Genomic DNA, 14,877 nt, shown 5'->3' on the forward strand with positions numbered 1-14,877 from the left:
TCATTTTCCTCAAATAAATGACCAAAAATATAATATTTTTTGCCTCATTTGTTTAATTGGGTTCTCTTTATCTACTTGTTGGACTTGTGTGAAAATCTGATGTTGTTTTAGGTCATATTTATGCAGAAATATAGAAAATTCGAAAGGGTTCACAAACTTTCAAGCACCACTATGTGTGTCTCTCTGTGTGTGTGTGTGTGTGTGTGTGTATATATATATATAGTGCTGTCAAAATTAATGCATTAATTTTTGCAAATAATTTGAAATATTCAACACATTAAAAAAATAATTCAACACAAAAAAAAACAACACAGCTGTGTTGGCAGCTGTTTGAGACTGGTTCATGGGTAGCAGGGACCCAGCTAACACACAACGTTGCAGCAATGTCACCAATAAGTACCAGTTTGGTCACCATGACATTACCTTCTGGCAGTGTTCTTGTGGCATCACGTATTTTTAAGCAAATGCTGCCATTTGGTCCCGTGGAAAATGTTGACGCGATGTTGTGCCTTGTTCATTTGCAGACGTTATTTTGGGTACTGTGAATGACATATCCATTGTACGCTTTCCCTCCTGCTTGTTGCCACTGTTACAGTGCGTAACCTTCATCTCTGCTTTCTCACAGTGTTAGGCTTTATTTGTTCCCAGCCCTCATCCCTTTATGGAGAATATTAGATAGTCTACTATGCTGTGCCATTGATGCTCATATGGGGTTCTGTGATGAACACGTAATGAACGTCATGAATACACAACACTTTAAATTACACTGGCACGTGAATACGGAACACATTTCTTGTTGTTAATTATCATTTATAGTAGTGCATACAAGAAATGATTGCCTTCTAAGCTGATACCTAATTTGAACAGCATTGATGGTTTTAAAATTCAACTGGTACTTTAACATATAGGCCTCGGTTTTGTTATTATTTCTGCTAGTGCATATACATTGCATCCGGAAAGTATTCACACCCCTTCACTTTACCCACATTTTGTTATGTTACAGCCTTATTCCAAAATGGATTAAATTAAAAATGTTTTCTCATCAATCTACACACAATACCCCATAATGACAAAGTGAAAAAGGTTTTGTAGAAATTTTTGCAAATGTATTAAAAATAAAAAACTGAAATATTGCATGTACATAAGTATTCACACCCTTTGCTTTGACACTCAAAATTGAGCTCAGGCTCATCCTGTTTCCACCGATCATCCTTGAGATGTTTCTACATCTTGATTGGAGTCCACCTGTAGTAAATTCAATTGATTGGACATGATTTGGAAAGGCACACACCTGTCTGTATAAGGTCCCACTGTTGACAGTGCATGTCAGAGCAGAAACCAAGTCATGAAGTCAAAGAAATTGTCTGTGGACCTCCCAGACAGGATTGTATCGAGGCACAGATCTGGGGAAGGGTACATGCATCCTGTGCATCATGTTCTTCATGCATTTTATGTCCATTATAATTCTGTTATCCTCTTTCAATGTTGTATTATGTAAATTGCGTGAACACAACATCCATTGCACGCTGTCCGTCTTGGGAGAGAGATCCCTCCTCTGTTGCTCTCCCTGGGGTTTCTTCCTATTTTTTCTCCCCTTAAAGGTTTTTTTTTAGGGAGTTGTTCCTTATCCAATGAGAGGGTCTAAGGACAGGATGTGGTGTTGCTGTTAAGCCCACTGAGGCAAATTTGTAATTTGTGATATTGGGCTATACAAATTGATTTGATTTGATTTACAAAAAAATTTCTACAGCTTTGAAGGTCCCGAAGACCACAGTGGTCTCCATCATTTGTAAATGGAAGAAGTTTGGATCCACCAGGACTCTTCCTAGAGCTGGCCGCCCAGCCAAACTGAGCAATTGGGGGAGAAGGGCCTTGGTCAGGGAGGTGACCAAGAACCCGATGGTCACGCTGACTGAGCTCCAGCATTCCTCTGTGGAGATGGGAGAACCTTCCAGAAGGACAACCATCTCTGCAGCACTCCACCAATTAGGCCTTTATGGTAGAGTGGCCAGACGTAAGCCTCTGCTCAGTAAAAGGCACATGACAGCCTGCTTGGAGTTTGCCAGAAAGCACCCAAAGGACCTTCAGACCATGAGAAACAAGATTCTCTGGTCGGATGAAACCAAGATCGAACTCTTTGGCCTGAATGCCATACGTCACGTCTGGAGGAAACCAGGCACCTCTCATCACCTTGCTAATACCATCCCTACAGTGAAGCATGGTGGTGGCAGCATCATGCTGTGGGGATGTTTTTCAGCGGCAGGAACTGGGAGACTAGTCAGGATCGAGGGAAAGATGAATGGAGCAAAGTATAGAGAGATCCTTGATGAAAACCTGCTCCAGAGCGCTCAGGACCTCAGACTGGGGCAAAGGTTTACCTTTCAACACGACAACGACCCTAAGCACACAGCCAAGACAACGAAGGAGTGGCTTCGGGACAAGTCTTTGAATGTCCTTGAGTGGCCCAGCCAGAGCCCAGACTTGAACCCCATTGAACATCTCTGGAAAGACCTGAAAACAGCTGTGCAGCGATGCTCCCCATCTTACCTTACAGAGCTTGAGAGGATCTGCAGAGAAGAATGGGAGAAATACCCCAAATATAGGTGTGCCAAGCTTGTAGCTTCATACCCAAGAAGACTTGAGGCTGTAATCGCTGCCAAGGGTGCCTCAACCAAGTACTGAGTAAAGGGTGTGAATACTTATGTACATGCAATATTTCAGTTTTTTATTTTTAATAAATTTGCAAAAAATTCTACAAAACCTTTTTCGCTTTGTCATTATGGGGTATTGTGTGTAGATTGATGAGGGAAAAAAGGAATTTAATCCATTTTGGAATAAGGATGTAACATAACAAAATGTGGGGAAAGTGAAGGGGTTTGAATACTTTCTGGATGCACTGTATATGTGTTGATGGCTTGGATCTTATTCTTCCCATTGAACTGGCACATACACTACCGTTCAAAAGTTTGGGATCACCCAAACAATTTTGTGTTTTCCATGAAAAGTCACACTTATTCACCACCATATGTTGTGAAATGAATAGAAAATAGAGTCAAGACATTGACAAGGTTAGAAATAATGATTTGTATTTGAAATAAGATTTTTTTTACATCAAACTTTGCTTTCGTCAAAGAATCCTCCATTTGCAGCAATTACAGCATTGCAGACCTTTGGCATTCTAGCTGTTAATTTGTTGAGGTAATCTGGAGAAATTGCACCCCACGCTTCCAGAAGCAGCTCCCACAAGTTGGATTGGTTGGATGGGCACTTCTTTGAGCAGATTGAGTTTCTGGAGCATCACATTTGTGGGGTCAATTAAACGCTCAAAATGGCCAGAAAAAGAGAACTTTCATCTGAAACTCGACAGTCTATTCTTGTTCTTAGAAATGAAGGCTATTCCATGCGAGAAATTGCTAAGAAATTGAAGATTTCCTACACCGGTGTGTACTACTCCCTTCAGAGGACAGCACAAACAGGCTCTAACCAGAGTAGAAAAAGAAGTGGGAGGCCGCGTTGCACAACTGAGCAAGAAGATAAGCACATTAGAGTCTCTAGTTTGAGAAACAGACGCCTCACAGGTCCCCAACTGGCATCTTCATTAAATAGTACCTGTTAGAGCCTGTTTGTGCTGTCCTCTGAAGGGAGTAGTACACACCGGTGTAGGAAATCTTCAATTTCTTAGCAATTTCTCGCATGGAATAGCCTTCATTTCTAAGAACAAGAATAGACTGTCGAGTTTCAGATGAAAGTTCTCTTTTTCTGGCCATTTTGAGCGTTTAATTGACCCCACAAATGTGATGCTCCAGAAACTCAATCTGCTCAAAGAAGTGCCCATCCAACCAATCCAACTTGTGGGAGCTGCTTCTGGAAGCGTGGGGTGCAATTTCTCCAGATTACCTCAACAAATTAACAGCTAGAATGCCAAAGGTCTGCAATGCTGTAATTGCTGCAAATGGAGGATTCTTTGACGAAAGCAAAGTTTGACGTAAAAAAAATCTTATTTCAAATACAAATCATTATTTCTAACCTTGTCAATGTCTTGACTCTATTTTCTATTCATTTCACAACATATGGTGGTGAATAAGTGTGACTTTTCATGGAAAACATGAAATTGTTTGGGTGATCCCAAACTTTTGAACGGTAGTGTATATATACACATATATATACATAGTCCATATATATTCTCTTCAGCTTCAAGATGCCTGCAGGTTGACATCTGAACAATATACGTATATACACATTATTCAGATGTCAACCTGAAGCTGAATTGTAACTGTGCCATAGATTTTACAATTTAACTGTTCTCAAACAAATAAATTGGGCACATATAACAAATAATTGTGCACATATAATGATGATAATGACATTAATAACAACAATAATTATAATAATGCATCAAACTAGATTTTGACCTGTTTAGAGTAGCTGACATGCAGAAATCTGGATAGACACATTTATTTGTCATATTGAATAATAGATGGTAGTGTGGCGGACACCAGGGGCTATGCCTCTCACCCAGCAGGACTGTGAGCTGGGGGCGTGGTTTACGTTCCCGGGCTGGCCGGTGCAGGGTTGTTCCTGCTGCAGTTGGTTTTTGGAGTTGAGGAATAAACATCAAACTCGCCTTGGTCTCCTGTGTTTTTCCTCATTCCTGCCACATTGGTGACCCCGAATTGAACATGTTTGGAGCAGAAGATGTGTGTGAATCCACTTCGGCCGCGCCGCCCCGACTCTCACAGCCGGCCGTTCTCGCCGCGGCTGTGAAACTCCCAGAGTTCTGGCAGAGCGACCCGGCCTCGTGGTTCCAGCATGTCGAGGCGCTGTTCCACCTGCGTGGAATCTCCGCGGACGACTCCAGATACTAGTTGGTCGTCGCTGCGCTGGACCAGCAGTCCACACGCCGGGCCATGCAGCTGTTGCGCGCCCCTCCGCAACACGATAAATACGTCGCCCTCAAACATCTTCTGCTCCGGAGGTACAGCCTATCTACCGCAGAGAGGGCAGATAGAATCCTTTCCCTATCCGGTTTGGGCGACGGGACGGCTGTGGATCTCATGGACAATATGCTGTCGCTGCTAGGCTCAGACGAAGGTGGGTTCCTTTTCCCGCACGTTTTCCTGCGCCAGCTCCCGTCTCCTGTGTGCGCGGCTTTGGCTAACTCCCCGTGTCTGGCCGCTGGTGACTGCCGAGGTTTGGCTGAGGAGGCCGATCGGGTCCTGCTGGCTACCAGACGGTTCTCTGTGCAGAGTGTGGCATCGGAGCCTCTGCAGCCGATGTCGGAGGACGCGGACCCGCAGGGATGGCTGGAGTGACTGCCCGGAGACGGCGCGGGAGAGGCCTCTGTTTCTTTCACCAGCGGTTCGGCGGCAAAGCGAGGCGCTGCGTCCCTCCGTGTACGTTTGAGGCGGCGGGAAACTCCCGGGCCAGCGCTCAGTAGCAGCTGTCGGCGCTGGCGGACGTAGTGAGCTGCTCTTCACTAAGGACACGACGTCAGGAAGACGGTTTCTGGTGGACTCAGGCTCGCAAAAGAGCCTACTCCCTCCTGCTAAGACAGACAGGTCGGCCGAAGGCGGCGGCCCACAGTTAAGTGAAGCTAACGGTTCGTCCATTGCGACGTTTGGCACAAGGTTGGTGACTGTTTGCTTCCACGGGCGCCATTTTGAGTGGGACTTTGTAGTGGCCGCCATTACGGTTCCTATTATCGGCGCGGATTTTCTGTGCGCTAATGGTCTGCTGGTTGATGTTGCAAACCGTCGTTTAATTGATGCTGTGTCTTTCGCCACTGTTCCGTGCGAGACAGGGGGAGCCGGGCCGTTAACACACGCTAACTTTTTAGCATTAGGGGATGTTTTTCAGCGCTTGCTGGCGGATTTTCCATCGGTGACTACACCTGCCTTTTCCACCGCGGTTACTAAACACGGGGTAGAACATTTCATTCCCACTCTGGGACTGCTAGTTTTTGCGCGCGCGTGGCGCCTCAACACAGTAAAATTGGCTACCGCTAAGGAGGAGTTCGCCATCATGGAGCGTCTGGGTATAGTGAGGCGTTCCAACAGCCCGTGGGCCTCGCCGCTTCACATGGTGCCCAAGGCGGATGGATCGTGGCGGCCTTGCGGCGATTTTCGCCGCCTGAACAACGTCACCGCCAATGACCGCTATCCCATCCCACACATACAGGACTTTCCCATACGCCTGGCAGGTACCACTATTTTCTCTAAGGTGGACCTGGTGCGCGGCTTTCATCAGGTTCCCGTGCGCGCAGAGGACGTGCCCAAGACCGCAGTGATCACCCCGTTTGGGCTTTTTGAGTTCATGCGCATGCCTTTCAGAGGCTGATGGACTCGGTGTTGCGTGACCTTGCTTTCGTGTTCTTTATCTCGACGACATATTAGTGGCCAGTGCATCAGCTGAAGAGCACCTGGCGCACCAGAAACAGGTTTTCCGTCGTCTGGACGAACACGGCCTGATAGTCAACCCGGCCAAGTGTCAGTTTGGACTGCCGGTGATTGACTTCTTGGGTCACCGCATTTCGCCGCAAGGCGCAGTCCCGTTGCCTTCTAAGGTGCCAGCGGTGGCGGAATTTCCCCGCCCAGTCTCTGTTAAGGCATTGCAGGAATTCTTGGGCATGGTGAATTTCTATAACCGTTTCCTCCCTCGCGCTGCCCACCTCCTTCAGCCACTTTACGAAGCCCTGCGGCTTAACAAGGCTAACGACCCTGTCGACTGGACTCCCGAACAGGTCCAGGCCTTTGACGGAGCTAAGTGTGCCCTGGCTAACGCTGCCCTCCTCGCCCATCCCACACCCACGGCGTCCATTGCTTTAACAACCGATGCGTCTGACATAGCCGTGGGGGCTGTGGTTGAACAGCGTGTGGCGACTGCGTGGCAGCCACTTGCATTTTTTAGCCGCAAACTGCGAGATAGCGAGCGCAAGTACAGCGTTTTTGACCGGGAGTTGCTGGCACTGCACCTTGCAACCCGGCATTTCCACTTCCTGCTGAAGGGTCGCCCATTCACGGCTTATGTGGATCATAAGCCGCTGACTTTTGCCACGTCCAAGGTGACTGAGCCGTGGTCTGCTCGTCAACAGCGCCACCTAGCGGCGATCTCCGAGTTTACAACGGACATTCAGCATGTGGCCGGGAAGTCCAACCCTGTTGCTGATTGTCTGTCGCGTGTGCTGGTGTGTCCTGTGCACCTCGGTGTGGATTTCTCCGCCCAGCAACCCGGACGTCCTTGCCCTTAGCTCGACGCGTACCGGTCTCAAGCTAGAGGACGCTGTGATGCAGGAAGGCAGTCCTGCCCTCCTCTGCGATGTCTCCACCGGCCGTCCCCGCCCCGTTGTTCCAGTGGCCTGGCGCCGTCGAGTTTTCGATTCGATTCACTCCCTCTCGCACCCTGGAGTTCGGGCATCGGTGAAGTTGGTCGGTTGCAAGTTCGTCTGGCCTGGCCTCCGCAAGGACGTCAAGGGGTGGGCAGCTGCATGTGTGGCGTGCCAGTGCGCTAAGGTCCACCAGCACACTAAATAGCCCCTCAAACCGTTTCCGATCCCGGCCAGACATTTCGACCACGTGCATGTGGACCTGGTGGGCCCTCTACTTTCTTCATAGGGTTTTACGCACCTGCTCACAATGGTAGATCGGGCCACCAGGTGGCCAGAGGCTGTCCCTCTATCCTCCACAACATCCTCGGACGTTGCACGCGCTTTTCTTTCGTCCTGGGTCGCCCGTTTCGGCACTCCATCAGGTATCACCTCAGACAGGGGCCCCCAGTTCGTGTCAGAGCTCTGGTCGGCACTTGCGCGATCCTTGGGTGTGCAGGTACACCGCACTACCGCGTATCACCCTCAGGCTAACGGCTTGTGTGAACATTTTCACCGGTTGCTCAAGGCGGCGCTGCGCTCTCGGGTGGTAACTGGGTGGATCGTTTACCTTGGGTTATGCTCGGGTTGAGTTCGGCTCCTAAGGAGGACCTCGACGCGTCACCCCCTGAGCTGGTGCTCGGTCAGCCGCTCCGCGTCCCTGGGGAATTTTTGCCTGGGAGTTCCGCTCCTCGACCCCGTCCGGCCGTTTATCCTTTTTTGTCCGACAGCCCTCGGGTTCCAGGCCCCATTCACCACTGTTTTCCGCGGTCGTTCGTGCCTGCGGAGCTCATGTCGGCTCGTTTTGTTTTTGTACGGCATGATGCTCACTGCTCGCCCCTCCAACCCCCATACGATGGTCCATTTCAGGTTCTTGAGACGGGTCCTAAGGGTTTTGTGCTAGATATGGGTGGGCGTAGGGAGCGTGTCACGCTTGATAGGCTTAAACCGGCGCACAGGGTGGCAGGCGAAGTTGTGTTTCCGGCCCAGGTTCCCCGTCGGGGTCGTCCTCCTTCCAGGACCCCGGCAGTGTCTTCACGGGTTCAGCGTTCTGCTTCTCAGCTGGCTTTGGACTGTGTTTCACCTACTGTTTCGGCTGAGGGACGGCGCAGCCGTTATGGCAGGCTGCTTAAGCCTTCAGTGAGACACTAATTTTCTTTCCAGGAGTCCCTTCTGGGTGTTCGGGGGGGGGGGGTCTGTGTGGCGGACACCAGGGGCTATGCCTCTCACCCAGCAGGACTGTGAGCTGGGGGCGTGGTTTACGTTCCCGGGCTGGCCGGTGCAGGGTTGTTCCTGCTGCAGTTGGTTTTTGGAGTTGAGGAATAAACATCAAACTCGCCTTGGTCTCCTGTGTTTTTCCTCATTCCTGCCACAGTAGCACCATTCTGTAATCACAACTCCTTTGCTGATATTACCTGATACATTTATGAGTATATATAATGAAATAAAAAGCACCATAATTATCTGAATTTGAGTTCTCTTGAATGGTCACATTTTAAAATGGCTCCCCATATTCCCCCTGCTTTTGCCAGTCTTGCCAAGCCGGTTCCATTTCTTTGACACCAAATAGAAATCAACTACGGGATGAACCTCCTGAATAGAAATGAACCCCACAAAGAGACTCAGATGGAGTTTCTTCCCCCAGGCCACAAGGACACCAAACACAACATAACAACTACATTTTTAACACTGCTGCCACCTTGCCTCCAACACTTTACACTTTACCCATTCAGACTTTATGTATTGTATTGTATTGTGTAGCAACTTCACATTGTACATAGATATTTATCTGGGCATACCTTCTGTATACACCCCGGATTTTTTTTTTTTTTTTTTTACTTTTAAAAAATTGTATTTTATTTTACTCTGATATTTATGTGTTCCACTGCTCTTTTCTTGCACAATTCGGTGCAGAGTTGGCCAAAAAAAAAAATCCGCTGCTCATTGTACTTGTACATGAAATATGTGATGAATAAATCTTTGAATCCTTGAAATCAATCTCCCCGGTACTCAAAACGACTGTTGGGGTGAAGCGCACACACTCGCCGTTCAGTGTTGGGGTCAACTCATTACAGATCCAGGGACAGCTAGGATGGAGTGGAGTGTAACCTCTTCCAACCCCCCACCCCCACCCCCCATTTAAAGGGCATGTAAATTACACAGCAAAACCTCCGGCAGGTTTCCTCTTCAAAATTTACCCACTATTTTTGAGCACAATCTGAACTGCATTAGGTTGAAAGGGGTGTTAATTTCATGCACTGTTAAGTCAATGTGCTTAATTCCAATGAACCATTGATATTAGGTAAATGATCTTTGTGATACCCCACAGGTAACTGCATGTGGCACCAATTTTAAGCACCAGGTTCGACCATTCAGCTCATACGCCGGTCAATTAAATAAGCACTGCCACACGAAAGAAAGGTCAGAATTGGCCTGCTAATTATCCCAACGCAAAAAATGGCCCATGGCTGCCAATATTCATTTTCCTTTGCAGGAACAAATACACAAACAGAATCTATATGAATAATAAAAAAAATCTAGATTTTTATTAGAAATGTGTATTTACTTGCTGACTCATCCCTACAGATGCTGAAGGAGAAAACGATTTAGATGGAAAGAAGAAAAACAGAAACTAACGCTGACAAACAACTACAGGGATAATGGACAACAGGGGAAAAAAGAAAGGTAAGGACAAAAGAAGGGGGAGACAGGAGGGGAAAAAAATGAAGGATGAAAAATATGAGGAGGCAGCGTGGGAAATTAGAGAAGTGAATTGGCTGATCCTTGATGGGAACACCATAATCCATTAAAGAAGTCACTCGAGGCGATGTCCCCCCCCTTAACAGTTGGTTACTTTGGTAGGGTATGCTATATATAGCTGCCGCCCAAAGATGAACAGATGTACTTTGCACAACAGGCTGCCATTGACATTTTCAGGGGCTGCTTTGGGGCCCTTTTTGCACCTTACCATATGACACAAGTGACAGGGGATGCAATTCATTATGGAAACAGAGAGGCTGAGTAACTGTTGAAAAAAGGCGAGCGCTCCTTGACATCCCAGTGTTCAGGAAGACATTATGGCAACCCAATGATGACAAATGACCACCGATTGTTTGCCTTATTCAGGCAGGAAAGAGACTAAAGCTGAAGCACTGTAGCACTGGACCGGTGAAATCCCCGGGGTTGATTTCACCACAAGCAGGTGGCTTGTCAGTTACAGTAACTGTTATGAATGTCTAATGCTGCTTGTTAGCGTGGGGCGAGTTGGTCATGCTGAGTAGCTGGAGGTTTAGGGCTGGAGAGCGGAGGCAGAGAACAGAGGGAAAATCTATTGATCAGGATGAACCCTGCTGAGGTGCAGCTTCTCTCTTAACACCACACATGACCTGCATAGAGGCCATCCATCACAGTGTACACTGGCCCATTTCTCCTCCTGTCACCAGCAGGGAAGAATTCGTGTATGTGTGTGTGTGTGTGTGTGTGTGTGTAATGAGGGGTGGTGTTCCACCCCAGGTGAGGCCAGAGAGGTTTGGAGTTGACCTAGTTTAGCTGTGTGAGAGAAATATCACCTCTGTAGAGTAGAGGTAATTGGCTGCCTCCGACTGTCCTTCTGGCTCATTGTAGACTGTAATAGGTAATTCACATAGGCCCTTTTAGGCGTGTGCAGGGTGTGTGTGTGTGTGTGTGTGTGTGTGAGTGTGAATATTTGAGTGCTTGCTTGTGTGTTTATGTGAATGTATGGGCACCTGTTTGTGCTCTTGTCCCCTCAGGTGTGTGTTTGCCTGAGCGTGCCTACATAAATTTGCATGTGTACATGAGCTCGAGTTAATATTTTCCTTCATGCCTGTTAAGTATATATATATAAACCCAAGTATGTGTGGCCATCACACCTCCATGCTGGACGTTACCTGGCTGGGGCTGACTGTAGTTGCTCTGCCTCTCTCGGTGGGAGCCGAGGGTCAGGCGTAGCTCGTGGGTATAGTCGGGCAGCGTTTCACGGGAGGTGTAAGAGCGGTGGTGGGTGCGGCCATCCTCGCTCTCGTCAGACGAGCTGGTGTAGGACATCTCCATCTCATGGCGCCCCTTGGACAACGGCTGATAGGGTTTACTGTCCATTTCCTCCATGGCTTTGAGGCCTCGACTTAGTCACTTCGCACAGCCACAGCAAACGGCGCAGAGTCTGGAGACACACCGAGGGGATGCGATGAGGTGGGCGGCGAGAAGCGAGAGAGAAATGTAAGGGAGGAGGAGGAATAGCCCAGGATAGGCAAGGAGATGGGAGAAAAATGGGAGCATGGGGGAGGGTTAAAGAGACAGCAGAACAGGAAAAAACAGTATGAGAACTCTGTTATTGAACACGGTGAGACACTATTGCAATATCTGCTCATTCCAATTACAGCATCCATTTGTAAACACCATTTGGCTTCTTTCATATTTCACAGCAAAGGTTAGTTTAAAAATCAATACGCTCAGGGAGACGACTATGTCAGCTGCTATGTCTTGATGTGTTTGAAAAGGAATCGGCCCAAATCAGGAGGCGCTCTATGTTCTGTCAGTAGCGATTTCTAGTTTCTCGAGCTAGGCAGCCATGGTGCTTTATCTCCGTTTTACAGGCGATCATGGAAAAGTCACGATCAACAGAAGAATCAACACGTTTGTTGCCGAGCACCACGCCTATCATTCACATTACACGAGGCGACTCATCCGACTATAGAGTGATGATTAAACACAATTAGACACACAAGTGTTCATATTGTCAATGCCTCTTCCAAACAGAGGACCCATAAATTAGTCCTTCCATTCATCTCATAATCTCCCCCCTTCCCTCAACCACAACCAAAATCTACCTTTAATATCGCACCGCGCAAATTACTTACGGTTTCATAATTAATGATTGATTGAGAAGATGATTAGAGTACAGGAGGCGTGATTAGAAAATAGTTCATTCATATTAGCTCTCTTTTACAGTGCCCTGCCTGAGGCCTTTCTAGCCTATTTCCTGCAGATATAAAGCTTCTAAATGGAGCTTGAGAGGGTCATTGCTCATAGAGACAAAGTGCTATAGTATTGACCTCTTCAGGGAGTCCTGTAGTCCATATATCAAAGCCATTAGAGCGTGCCTACTCAATACCTCAGAGATCTGCAGCACGGGGTGATCACCACTAGTCTGATACAAGTTTACAGCTGACCTTTCTACCACTGCAGCGTTGCTTTTATTCCACCTGAAAGACTGTCCCCCACTACCCCGAGCTCAACCCCCTCATTTCCTGCATAAGACTGTGCCCATGCATATACCTGCATGCAACACACACACAGACACACACACACACGCACACATGCGGACACCCCGCTGTGCCCTGTTAGCTAACAGTGGAATAAAGTGGGCCAAATCTCCCACGCACTCATCCCACACAGACCCTTACCCCCTGCAGACTTCACCGCAGTACAGACAATCCATAAAGCCTCTACACTTGTTTCTCCATCTCCTCAATTTTCACTCACACCCACACACACACACACACACAATTTGATAAATGAGACTACACTTTTCAGATGGTACACAAATCTTCCTGCACATGGATCTACAGTCGGCACACCATGTTGACTGTTGTGACGGTATCACGCCTGCGGTTCCATGTCACAATACATGCTATTTTGATTGGCAGTAGTTATTACAGCGAATCAAAGCCCACTATTATCTCAGCTGCCCTGTCAGGATAGGATTGACTGGCATCATCTTCTCTTTGGTACAGAGTGGAGAGAGTATACATTACCTGCAAGCTCCAAGCATGCTGCAGGCACTGTCTGCTGTCTGTCTCTACAGAGTCTCTCTGTCCTGTTTTATGTCTGTCACACGTTTGCACCCGGCAACGCAAGGATGAATGCATGCAATGCCGTAGCCAGGCACACCATCTCGCTCTTGTGTCATGTACACACTGACACACATGCACGGCAAACGAGTCCAACCAGAAAAATGCAGTCATTCACTCACACCTGCATGGACACGCGCAGACATGCGCATGCACACACAATCACGCGCAATCAACCACACGCACAGTAAGGCACACAGAGCATACAAATACATTTACTCATATCTTCTAGGAGCGAAGCCAAGTACAGAAGAAAACATTCAGTATGTAATGCTGCCCTTTTCCTTTAGAACGCAGCTCCTTCTTCATTAATCTCCTATCTTCCCCATCCTCTCTCCCCTCTTTCCTCCCAGCCCACCCTCCACCCCATTCCTCCCTCACATCCCTCCTCCTCATTTCTATATGATTCTCTATTCTTCATTCCTGTGTTTGCCCTTTCTTACATCCTTCCCGCCTGCCATTGCTTCCTCTGAGGCCTGTGCGTTTAGAGAAGTAAGCCTGCTGGCAGGAGTTATTCTTGCTAATTCTAGCCCACAGCGGGGTGCCCATTAGGGGGGCTTGATGCTTGGGTTTGATGTCAAAACCTGGGGGTTGTTTCTTAGAGCCGAGCTCACTTCAAACAAGACACAGGGGCCTTCTCTAGGACAAGCCAGCATGCGCCACCTGAGCACGGCTACCACCAGCCTCGATTTACAATGGGGCAATGATCACCTAGGGGCTAAGTGAGCGCCATGTCACTGCTATAAGTCGGCAGTCCTAGAAAGGTCCAGCGATGATGAAAGTACACTTGCTGTTTAATAACGGCACGCTGGTTAATAGTGGCATTGGAAACTTTGATTAGAGGACTCGTATCTCATGTTCTATGCAAGTGTACAGCAGGCAACGGCATGGTGCACTTAAGCAACCCATGGGGAACCTAACGATGCTTAATTCATTGCATCTCCATAGCACTCCCGGTTGCCGACAACTGTTCCTAATCATTTCTATACAAGGCTGAGGTATGTAAAATGCATATAGCCTCAAAGATTAATGCAGTCCAACCTATTAACAACATGTAGTCACTACAGCGCATATGGCATCCATCCGCAGAAAACTCATTTATTGATTGGACGATGTGATGAACAGCAAGATGGGAGGGGGTAAAAAACACAATCTGAATTTGTAGTCAGAGATGCAGCTGAAAAACCAAGATGCAGCTCATGTATGTAGGTACGTGTGCATCGCAATAGTTTGATCATAAGCGAGAAACCGCATGAACCAAAAAACAACAAGTATTGTTGGATTTTTATTCCTAAATCTAATTCTGATCTATAATTTATCTGCGTAAGACGAACTCTTCACCGTCCATCTTTGTATTAACACAGACTGACAGCACTGAGTCAACCCCATGCATCACATTACACTATTATTCCTGCAACGTTCCCTCGGCCCCCGCTCCCTGTACACACACACACACACGCACACACGATGATCAATATGGGAGTGATAATCCACGGCCATACAGCAGCAACAATATCTAAGGGGGACCCTTCAACCATTTCATCTCAGCTATTCGTTCATTCATATGACGTAGCCACGGACCGGCGAGGTGTTTTTCCAAATCTGCTTATGGAGGTGATGGAGAGCCTCACGTTCTCGGTTGCTTTT

At 47.6% G+C, this 14,877-nt stretch overlaps 1 protein-coding gene across 1 annotated transcript in view; it reads right to left on the bottom strand.

Moving 5' to 3' along the window:
• Window positions 1-14,877, bottom strand: part of tenm1 (teneurin transmembrane protein 1) — a 231,774-nt gene that overhangs the window by 196,095 nt on the left and 20,802 nt on the right. Inside the window, exon 2 of the mRNA XM_056289538.1 lies at window positions 11,269-11,540. Coding sequence (XP_056145513.1) covers window positions 11,269-11,485 — 217 coding nt within the window. The 5' untranslated portion in view covers window positions 11,486-11,540. The remainder of the gene's footprint in view (window positions 1-11,268; window positions 11,541-14,877) is intronic.

Source organism: Lampris incognitus, chromosome 1 (genome assembly GCF_029633865.1).
Source record: "Lampris incognitus isolate fLamInc1 chromosome 1, fLamInc1.hap2, whole genome shotgun sequence".
NCBI classification, from domain to species: domain Eukaryota; kingdom Metazoa; phylum Chordata; class Actinopteri; order Lampriformes; family Lampridae; genus Lampris; species Lampris incognitus.